At 35.2% G+C, this 12,172-nt stretch overlaps 1 protein-coding gene across 7 annotated transcripts in view; it reads left to right on the top strand.

The window, feature by feature from the left end:
• The window catches only part of CADM2 (cell adhesion molecule 2), a gene marked incomplete at both ends in the record, with an annotated part of 1,063,002 nt that overhangs the window by 820,433 nt on the left and 230,397 nt on the right, over positions 1-12,172 (top strand). For 6 of the 7 annotated variants that reach the window (XM_082625754.1, XM_082625752.1, XM_082625757.1 and 3 more), the window contains one exon: positions 5,918-6,067. The exons of the other annotated variant lie outside the window; for it this stretch is intronic. In XM_082625754.1, the coding sequence (XP_082481880.1) occupies positions 5,918-6,067 (150 nt within the window). The remainder of the gene's footprint in view (positions 1-5,917; positions 6,068-12,172) is intronic. 7 annotated transcript variants of the gene reach the window in all.

The raw sequence follows: 12,172 nt of genomic DNA, 5'->3' as shown, positions 1-12,172 counted from the left end.
TCATATATTTACTGCTGGCTTAGTGATGGTTGAGGGAGGAGGTAACACAGAAGAGCACTATTAAAATGGATGTTGATGCAAGGGAAATTGGACCAGGAACGGAAGATAAAATGTTTTCCATCTCAGAGGTATATCTACCTAAGAGGGCTTCAGTGTTACATTATATTTGGTATATAGTATATATTATTATACTTAATATTCAAAAAAAGTTAGTGTTTTCTATGGTTTTTTCCCCTTGTGGAGCATAAATTTATCACAGTCTGTCTTTTTGTGTCCCATTTTGGGAGCTGACAATGGTATTTGATATGTCTGTTCTAGATCACCATCTGTTATATCTTATGTACAGCCCTTAAGATTTTTAAGCAAAACTTTACAAAAAATGTTTTAAGACAGGATACTGATAAGGCTTTTATTATTTAATTTTCCATATTTTTTTTCTCATTGAGGAACTAGTCTCTCCTTCTGCTCCTCCGTTTTGACCATGAACAAATGCAGCAGGCTTGAGTTACTTAAATCATTCTATTGTCACAAATTCCCCTACAAATGCCAGCAATTGCTCCAAGGGATGCTTTCATTTTATACAGTGAGTGCCTAGTGCTCTAATCACAGTACAGAATGTTAAGCTATGTAGCTGATTCTAAGGTAAGTAAGATGCCCTAGTTACCTGACCCTTAATTAGTTTAGAAACAAGTAAGGGGGATTGATATTTATGCAAAAAATAAAAAGAAATAAATACAAGGAAAGGAGGAGGAAAATGATGGCCATAGGTTGCCTGGAAAAATAGCCAGCTTCTACAATTCCAAATTGGAAGTTCTGTTTCCTTTAAGTCTCATCATAAACTTGTTTGAAAACAAATGACTCCTCTGAAACCAGGGATGGAGGTGAGCTTAGCCAGAGGAAGGATCTTTTTAAAATTGCAACAAAAAGAATAAAATACCTAAGAATAAACCTACCTAAGGGGACAAAAGACCTGTATGCAGAAAACTATAAGACACTGATGAAAGAAACTAAAAATGATACAAACAGATGGAGAGGTATACCACGTTCTTGGATTGGAAAAATCAACATTGTGAAAATGACCATACTACCCAAAGCAACCTACAGATTCAATGCAATCCCTATCAAGTTACCAATGGCATTTTTCACAGAACAAAAACAAAAAATTTCACAATTTATATGGAAACACAAAAGACCCCGAATAGCCAAAGCAATCTTGAGAAAGAAAAATGGAGCTGGAGGAATCAGGCTTCCAGACTTCAGAGTATACTACAAAGCTACAGTAATCAAGACAGTATGGTACTGGCAGAAAAACAGAAATATAGATCAATGGAACAGGATAGAAAGCCCAGAGATAAACCCACGCACATATGGTCACCTTATTTTTGATAAAGGAGGCAAGAATATACAATGGAGAAAAGACAGCCTCTTCAATAAGTGCTGCTGGGAAAACTGGACAGCTACATGTAAAAGAATGAAATTAGAACACTCCCTAAGACCATAAAAATAATTAACTCAAAATGGATTAAAGACCAAAATTTAAGGCCAGACACTAGAAAACTCTTAGAGGAAAACATAGGCAGAAGACTCTATGAGAAACAACACAGCAAGATCCTTTTTGACCTACCTCCTAGAGAAATGAATAAAAACAAAAATAAACAAATGGGACCTAATGAAACTTAAAAGCTTTTACACAGCAAAGGAAACCATAAACAAGATGAAAAGACAACCCTCAGAATGGGAGAAAATATTTGCAAATGAAGCAACTGACAGAGGATTAATCTCTAAAATTTATAAGCAGCTCATGCAGCTCAATATCAAAAAAAAAAAAACAAAAAACAACCCAATCCAAAAATGGGCAGAAGACCTAAATAGACATTTCTCCAAAGAAGATATACAGATTGCCAACAAACACATGAAAGGGTGCTCAACATCACTAATCATTAGAGAAATGCAAATCAGAACTACAATGAGGTATCACCTCACACCAGTCAGAATGGCCATCATAAAAAAATCTACAAACGGTAAATGCTGGAGAGGGTGTGGAGAAAAGGGAACCCTCTTGCACTGTTGGTGGCAATGTAAATTGAGACAGCCACTATGGAGAACAGTATGGAGGTTCCTTAAAAAACTAAAAATAGAACTACCATATGACCCAGCAATCCCACTGCTGAGCATATACCCTGAGAAAACCATCATTCAAAAAGAGTCATGTACCACAATGTTCATTGCAGCTCTGTTTACAATTACAATAGCCAGGACATGGAAGCAACCTAAGTGTCCATCAACAGATGAATGGATAAAGAAGATATGGCACATCTATACCATGGAATATTACTCAGCCATAAAAAGAAATGAAATTGAGTTATAGTGAGGTGGACCTAGAGTCTGTCATACAGAATGAAGTAAGTCAGCAAGAGAAAAACAAATACCATATGCTAACACATATATATGGAATCTAAAAAAAAAAAAAAAAAAAGAAAACCTAGGGGCAGAACAGGTATAAAGACATAGACATAGAGAATGGACTTGAGGACACGGGGACAGAGAAGTTTAAGCTGGGAAGAAGTGAAAGAGTGGCATGCACATATATATGCTACCAAATGTAAAATAGCTAGTGGGAGGCAGCCACATAGCACAGTGAGATCAGCTCAGTGTTTCGTGACCACCTAGAGGGGTGGGATAGGAAGGGTGGGAGGGAGACACAAGAGGGAGGAGATATGGGGATATATGTATATGTACAGCTGATTCACTTTGTTATAAAGCATAAAACACATCATTGTAAAGCAATTATATTCCAATAAAGATGTTGTTAAAAAACTAAAAAAACAATTAAAAAATTAAGACTAAGAAACTCAAAAAAAATAAAATAAAATAAACCTCAATGATATGATCAATGAATTTTAGAAATTCTTGTTGATGGTAAACAAGATGAGTACTATACCACACCTAGACTGCCTTCTCCCTTGCCATCCTACTCTATCCTAGGTTCTGATTGGTTTGTGGTAACTCCTTAGCAAGTTTCTCTTCCTCTGTGCATCTTTCAGATGTTGATTCATACAAGGCAAGGCATGTAGTAGGGCCCCCAAAATACTTTTTTGATGAATACATTGAGGATGAATCCTTAACTTTGTAACATACTAATTTTTCTAATTGGAAAACTTAGTAATGTCTTTAAAAAGACTCTCTGAGATTGAATTAAATGACAACCTGTCAACTTTGAACCAGGAGGAGTTAAAAGAGAAAAGTAGAAGCTAATTTGATGCTGTCTCCAGGTTAAAACCAGAAGTAAAAGTCAGTTCAAAGCTTTGAGAAGAAGTTTGACTGCCTACAACACTGGCTTTTGAATTGATTTTGGAAACCACATATACTAAGGGTATTCAGGATTAGTAAATTCTCCATATGATTTTGCTCTTTATTGGGAAAAACTAAATTATTTGACTGCAGGGATTTTAGGCTGCAAGGTCCCAGGGAACTGAAGTCAGAATCCATGTGGGGAAAAGATGGAGGGAAGCTGTCCTAATCGCCTACCTGGAAGGACAAAGTTTAGGTGTGCTAGTGTCTGCAGAGTCCCTGGAATGTAGAACACCATAACAAATATTAGTTTCTTCTATAGGCCAATAAGGAAAGACAGAAATAATTATCAAATGTAAGTTCTAAATAGGATAAGATATTTAAGGACAGTTAACATTGATATCTTCCCTTATTTGATTTTAATGATATAATTGAAATTTTGAGGACATAGTTCAGCTAGGTATGAATTCAAAGTTTCATATTTAAAACAGTACTTTTTTTTTTTTTTCCTTTCATTGTTGTCTAATTGACATTTAAACAAGTAGTGATATGACCCAGTAGCCTTTGTGGAAAAATAAGAATAAAATGTTGAAATTTCAGAACAAACTCCAACTGGTTCATTGACTCTGTTTCACCATGGAAAAATCACTTAACCACCCAGTGTCAGTTTACCCATCTGTGAAATGAGAAGGATAATATTTTCATATGGGGAAGTTTTGAAAATTATTTTGCAAATGTAGTGGATGAAATTGTTGCAAGCATCACTGCTCTTTTTCCACTTTAAAGAAGCAGACAGTATTATTTATGTACCAGTTGATAGTCAAATTGTCATCTGGGATGAACTATGTGTATTTATTAGCAGTTATGTGCTTTTTATTACTTAAAGGATCCCCTCCTCCCCTAGATTTCTCAGTTTATGCATTATGTCAATAACTGGGCACCTAAGCAAAGTATCTTAAAAACATTCTGAGCTTCATATTTATGAGCTGCTAATTTGATATCTTTGGTAATTACTCCTTCTTTCAGTTTTAGCTCATGTTTTCTCTGATGTGGTTTTTCACCTCACCTCACTCCACAAGATTGATAGCTCTCCATGTTTGCCTGCTAGAGGTCACCTCTGAGCTGAAGGCAAAACACATCCCATTCTGGCTCCCTTGACTTTGAAGTCAACTATCAAAGAGTTTATTCCAGACATTGCCTAACCTCAATTTAAAAACTCCACCCTAAAGATTACAGGGAGATATCCTGGGGAGTTGCCGTAGTGACTCTAAGAGGTTGGCACTGAGGAGACAAAGCTACTGATAGCAGATTTTTATACTTGATATTATACTTAATTATATAACGTGGTCATGAACTTCTGTGCTTGTGTCATTTAGGTCTGGAAAGAAATTTTCCCCTTCAGGCTCTTCTCTCTCTTATGGTGCCAATCAACAGGCTTCTTGGTAATAAGATTCTTTATGCCAATAGCTCCAGCATAACCTCAGGTGGTGCTTGTAGTAATGACAGAATCATTACAAAACTAAAGAAGAAAAGGAAAATATATTTCATGGGTGTGATTAAGTTATCATAATGTTCTTGCATATGTACATTATCCTTGACTTAATAAACTACCTTGCTCCCATAATAGTATTTTAACCTGGCTTTAGAAAGTCATTTTTTTACCCATGTTGATAATTGTTACCAAACTTTGCAGAGTTCATCTCCAGATCATCTTGCTGCAGTGAAATTTACATATTATGTTTCTGTGTGCAAGAATTTTGTTTTAACTATTAGAAGTGCTTTTACTAAGTAATATTATTACATGAATTACTTTAATAAATTGGTATAACACTTAGGAAGATAGAATTGATTACATTCTAATGATATCCAAATTGACAATGGTCATTTATAGATACGTTTTTCCTTGATTATAAAAGAAATATATATTCATTGGAAAAAACATAAGGAAATTACAGAAAGGAACAAAAAAGAATATTGTCTCTATCTCCTGGGCTAGAGTAATCACTTTAAGATTTTGATGGATATTCTATAAGATGAACACTTTTTGAAGAATACTTACATTGTTTTCTCCAGCACATTTTGTATTTCTAAAAACAGCTACGTCTACAAGAAACCCTGGTGAAATAGGATTCTTTTTTTATTTCTTCTATCAGAAATTGAATCTAAAGTTCTAGTATCCATATTTTATAGGCTTTATTCAGGATTATAAAAGCTACAAGGAAACTATTTTACCTGTTTCTTCTGCTGCTTTTAAAGAGTTCAATTCATCCAAAATTATTATCTTCAAAGATAACCAGGTCTAGCACCATATAATTAATGCAAGGCCAAGGGAAATTAATGATAATCATGTTACTATTTAAATATAAATCTTCATGTGTGCCTAGGAGGAGAAGAAGGTTTTCTGGAGCATGTGAGGGAATATAAAGGAATCCTAATGGTATGTCAAATTGTTGTCTTCTGATTAAGGGTTTTCAATTATTTTTTGCCTTTTTGTAATATATAGTTTTGCTGTTGTTTGGTTGTTTTAAATTTTACTTGGAATGAGGAGTTAAGTCCATATAGCTCTTGGGAAGTTAATCATTTTAGAACTTTCTTTTAATCAACCTTTTCTTTAATCCCCTTTTAGGCAGCCAAGGACAGTTTCCACTCACACAGAACGTAACAGTTGTTGAAGGCGGAACTGCAATTTTGACCTGCAGGGTTGATCAAAATGATAACACCTCCCTCCAGTGGTCAAATCCAGCTCAACAGACTCTGTACTTTGATGACAAGAAAGGTGAATACATTTTCTTTTAAATGTTTTAATCATATTCTAAAATACCCTAATTATAATGAATTTATTTTTCTGAGATGATTCAAATTATTCCTTTTGATTACCAAACTGCTGCTGCTTGTATTTAAACATGTTAAATATTAAATACTTTAGTTTGCAAGTCATAAACACTAAAGATAACCTGTGTCAACTTTTTAATAAAATAAACAGTTCTAATTCTGTTTCAAAAATAGTTTTATGCCTTCTCTTAACAATTATCTTCTCTCAAGATACCACATGATTTTGTTTTCTTGTAGATGCCTTTCATATAGATTGAATATTTTTTCCCTCACTCCTGGCAATAGGATATGTTATTTTTATTACTCTTAGTTAAAATATTTAGAAGACACTTTATGATTTTGGAAAGTTCTGTGCTTTCTCATGAATTCAGTTTGAAAGTAAGAATTACAGAAATGATTCCAATAAAAAGTTTGTTACTCCATGTTTCCAAAATAAACTGAAATTAAGTAAGAAGCTGTATTTACAAGTTGAGTTGGACTTCAGTGATTAACTGGGCTTTCTAATTGGATGATAGATTTTGATTAAACATTTTTAGAGAACTACGACAATTTATGTTATATAATTCAAGCAAACAACTAAAAATGTATACTGAATTTCTAAGCTGCCGTCCATTGTTATAAACATTGGGAGAAAATGAGTTCATAAAATGTAGTGAAAATATGGAGCTGTTGCTTTAGATACGTTTAAATTATATAGGATATAAATATCTGTATAATAGCTATTCATCATGGTCTTAATTCTGTGGCCTAATTAGTTGACACATAAACTTAACTATGACAGAGGGTTAGGAATGCTAGCATTTGTTGTTCTGGCTAGCTCCCTCCCTCCCTCCTTCGCTTCCTTCCTTCCTTCTCATTACTCTATGTCGGTACAAAAATTAAAGCTCAGGGATACAGAACTCTGGTGAGAACTGACTTGCTAAACCCAAAACTTCTCAACCTCAGCTGTATTTTACAATCATTTGAGATGCAAGTAAAACACTGTGATACTGCATATGCCTGAAAGATTCTGTTTGGAAAGCTCCTGAGAACAATTGGCAACATAATGTGAGATAGAAATAAGAACAGAGCTATGGACAAAGCTGTTAACAGTAGCAGCCACCTGTAGAAGCTGATGCAATCAGTGACACAGACAACCTTTCGTTTTCTCTATTATTCTCCTGAGCAGTTGTCACTTGCACAACACGTATGGGTTACTCTAGTCATGCTAACTCACGCTAAGCTTCTGCACTTAGGCTCTGGCACAATTTAGCACATTTGTTTGCTCGAGATAAGCCTTAAGACTGAGGAGGGCAAGGCAGGTAAATGCAGACAAAAAGACAGTACAGGAAAATCGTGGTATGAAATCTTAAAAAAAAATGCTTTTATTTTCAAACCCTTGCATTTGAGAGACATCACTGTCAAGGATCCCTTCCACTACATGACAAGGAACCAAACCAGGGACTTGTGAAGGAACAAACATGTGAGTTTGCCATTTATGAAAGGTTTCTTTATTCAATACTTTTCGTTATTCTGTTGCAACTGATGATTAGAACCACAATAGAATTAGAAAAAGTCTAATATCAAAAATAGAAACCTCTTATACTATACACTCGCAAACACACACACACACACAGATTAGGTTTTTACAACATAACTCTAACGTGTTAAGGCAATAAGGAAAGAAAAAATGAAATAAAGCAAATGCATGCTTCAACAATTCATATGATCAGATGTATCTAGTATTTTGTAGCAGTGTAATGATACAGGGATATTGCTAAATATCCCAAATATAACATGGTAGGTTTTTCTCACCATGATTATCCTTCAGAAAAGAGGGGCTTTCTGGAAACAAATTCTTTACAAATCTAGTATTTTATTTGAAAATAAAAGCATTTTATTTTAAAGATTTCATATCACAATTTTCCCCATACTGTCTTTTTGTCTGCATTTACCTGCCTTGCCCTCCTCAATCTTAAGGCTTATCTCGAGCAAACAAACGTGCTAAATTGTGCCAGAGCCTAAGTGCAGAAGCTAAGTGTGAGTTAACGTCACTAGAGTAACCCGTACGTGTTGTGCAAGTTGACAACTGCTCAGGAGAATAATAGAGAAAACGAAAGGGTTGTCTGTGTCACTGATTGTACCAGCTTCTACAGGTGGCTGCTACTGTTAACAGCTTTATCCATAGCTCTGTTCTTATTTCTATCTCACATTATATTGCCAATTGTTCTCAGGAGCTTACCAAACAGAATCTTTCAGGCATATGCAGTATCACAGTGTTTTACTTGCATCTCAAATGATTGTAAAATACAGCTGAGGTTGAGAAGTTTTGGGTTTAGCAAGTCAGTTCTCACCAGAGTTCTGTATCCCTGAACTTTAATTTTTGTACTGACATAGAGTAATGAGAAGGAAGGAAGGAGGGAGGGAGGGAGGGAGCGAGCTAGCCAGAACAACAAAACAGGTGCTTCTCATTGATATTACTGCTGCCACTAGGAGTCCCAAAAGGCATTCTGAGTAGCCTTTCATGCTCTCTGGAGACCCAGGTCTCTGAGAGTTCTGGCTCTAAGGGCTGAACAAGTATCTCAGGATGGTGGCCCATCGGTTCAACTAGAACTGGAAAAGCGTTTGTTGTTTACTTGGACTTATTAGCAAAAGAAAAGCATGCTGTGAGTAGGCAGTTGATGATTAGCTAAAGGAGACTTAAGAGGAACCCCTTTTCTTAGGAGTTTCTCTCAAGGAGGTTAAACATGAATATTCAGGAATTTCTTCACAAGGGAGATAGGTGTCTGGGGGTAATTGGCTAAAGTGAATCTAATACTGTAGTGTTTTTTATTCAGGTGAAATAAAGAGGAGGGCAGTGAATTCAGGCTTTTGCTACCTTGAGCACATCTAATGTGATCAGTAGCTTTCCCCATTTACAACTGGAGAAATTGCGAGTCAGACACTCAAAGAAAATTTGTCCACAGATCTTCAGCAAATGACTGGTAATGAAGGGATTGGAATCCAGGTTGGCCTATGTTAGTTTTAACTAGAATGCCCCTGAGAACAAAGGTGTCGAGGCACCAGGTCACTTTAAATATAACCCAAGTGGCCTCTGCCTTTGATCTTGGCAGCTGCCTTTTAGTTAAAGAGCATCAGTTATTTTCAGACTGTTGAAGGTGTATATACAGTAAGACAGAGGGATACATTATAGTCAGCACTGCCCAGTAGAACTTCCTGTGATGATGGCAATGTTCTATATCTGCAAAACAGTTCTGTAGCCAGCAGTCATGTGTAGATGCTTAAGTTAATTTTAAAATAATTAAAAATTTGTTTTTTTAGTCACACTAGCCATATTTCAAGTACTCAAAAGCCATGTGTGGTTACTGTTTTGGAAAGCACAGTTCTAGATGATGACTCACTCTTTAGATGCCAAAATAGACCTTGTCCAATTCCAGCCTTGGCTGTAGAGTATGCATTTTCCAACGGAGAAAACCCCAAGTCATCATTAAAATGTATCAAATATTCAATAAATAAAATTTTACTGTTTAAATTTCACAGATTTAATGGCAACATTGTAGCCTAGGATACAAGGAGTCAGATCTAACTTCTAATTCTGCTTCTGATACCAACTGGCAGAGAAATAAAAGGGGCTCTTCAATATCCCACCAAATCAGATGTTCTAGTCTTTGGATCAGAATTGCATTTTTAACAATTTCTCTATCTACTTTGTTGTTTGCACCTGAAAACCAGAAATCATTAACCTATGAAGTAGATACTCAATTACAACTCCATTTCATTTCTGCATAGTTTTTATATGAAGACTTTTTCTATAACACTTAAGAAACTGCAAATCTAAATAGAAAATAAAAATCAAGAGGAAAATTTACAGGTTCTTATGGCTCAGAGGGACCTAGAGCAAATGTAGCTACTTGTTATGGCCCTCTTTTTCTTTTTACACAGATTTTACCATATCTGTTATAAATAGTAGGTAAGCACTTGGGATAGAGTGGATATAGGGAGACAGGGAGAGTAGCGAGTCGAGTTCACTGAAACACCACGTGAATGCTGTGTGGTATTTGGCAATAGAAGTTTTTTTAAAAAAAATCAATTAGGTCATTGTGTTTGTTTCTCTGCTGGTGTGCGAAAAAACAATTGAAGTAGTACAATTTGGTCACTTAATGCTCAGGAAAGAACACTTCAATTCCTTCCTATTATTGACAGAAAATACTTTGCACAGACATCTCCAGGAGTGCATAATATATGCATTTAACAGACGTATCTCTGTGTGCTTGTATGTGTTTTTGTATAAAAATGTAAAATACGTAATGTTTTGTGATACTACTACTTTACAGTAGTTTTGCTTTTTTTGCATTATGCTTCAATGATTCTCAAGAATTTCTTGAAGGAAATTTTATTCCTGAAGGAACGAAAATAAAATTTTATTAAGAGCATAGCCAAAAAAAAAAAAAAAAAAAAAAAAGCCCGCTGGTGTTAATTATCCAATTATTCTGCTGATAATTTTACATTAATACTGGGGATGATGGGAGGGGAGGAACATGAATAACGTGTCCTAGGACAAGCATCGATAAAGAGAAGAAAAATGAGATGAACCTGAAATGGAGGTATAAGTTCTCTTGGCTTCATGCCAGCCAGTGCCACCTGACAGTTTCTTTCTCCACAACTAGTTTCAATCAATGTGACAGTCTTTAAAATAGTAAAGATTAACTCAGTAAAGCAGTGTTAAAGTGGTCAATATTACCCTTCTTTTTGCTTTCTTAAAATAAATAAATAAATAAATCATGCATAGGTTACACGAAAGATGTGAAATAAGTGATGACAACTTACTCAGTACTCTATAACTTTTAAATAACTTCAACATGGTTACCTTTTCTCATTGTGATTCACAACAACCCTGTATGGTCGGTATTCCCATTTTGTATATGAAGAAACCGAGGTTTGCAGGTTTGAATGACTTGAGTAGTAAGTGACAAAATGATGACGAGACCCGAATTTTCTTAAGACAAGCCTAATTCATTTCATGCTATACCATTCTGATAAGGACTTCATTTTATTGCTTTTTGGATTTTTGTTGTTTTTTACATTTCTTGTGGAAAGTATCACTTCTTTTCGGTCTTTACTCCAAAGTTGCTGTCTCAATGATAGATCTCCTGAACACATCTCTTATTTTAATAATTTCATTTTTATTGTAATAACAGATTTGCTAGCAAATGCATCCATATTAAATGAGTAGGAATCAGGTTCCCATTAGGAAATAAATGATACACTCGAGTTAATGAAGTAAGAACACACTATTTACAGGTGTACAGGCATAATTAAGGAAACATGTCAAGATGATGCAGCACCCAGGAGGTAGCAGCAGTGGGAAACCATCCTTGCCTCTGAAAGGGTGACAGAGGGAACTAAAGCTAAGTTTTGGAAGAAGACTTCTGGTTAGAAGCTGAGACTGGTTAGGAAGAAGGATGTGTGGAAATATGTAAATTGACTTCTTTTTCCTCTTACCTTTTGATCTCTTATCAATGACTTCCATGGGCTGAGCCCAAATGGAAACCATAGGTCAAGGAATCCTAGGTAGTTTAGTCTCCCAGGGCAAAGAGCAGGGAAGATAATGGATCTGGAATGATAAGCAGAAAGTAACCAGCACAACTTACCAAGCATAAATAGATATTTCTCCCTGTCCAATTTTCAGTAAAGATAATTTCTACCAAAAACCTTGTGTCACTCTATGCTCACAACTGCCTTCCATTGAATTGCTTCTTTTTGGGAGAAATAAGTTGCAACAATGCAGCACCTTTCCAAAACACATTACTTTTTTTCAATGTTATATTCCTCAAATTTAACATACATGTTAAACTGTGTGTTATTAGATTTCTTAGAGAATAACTTGCTTTCACTTAATCTGCTAATGATAAAGCCATTATTGTAAATTCTTACTGAGCATAAGCAAAATTTTAGTTGTACATTATATGATTACTACCTTTATCTCTTTATGCTAGTTTAAAGTCCAGCAACTTTAGGAAAAACATAAAGATAATCCTGTACACTATAAACTGTATTCATTATGTGGTAT

This window comes from Mesoplodon mirus (assembly GCF_964341445.2).
Source record: "Mesoplodon mirus genome assembly, chromosome: 6".
NCBI classification, from domain to species: domain Eukaryota; kingdom Metazoa; phylum Chordata; class Mammalia; order Artiodactyla; family Ziphiidae; genus Mesoplodon; species Mesoplodon mirus.
The sequence above is the reverse complement of the archived record's forward strand: the minus strand, read 5'-3'. Positions and strand labels throughout refer to the sequence as shown.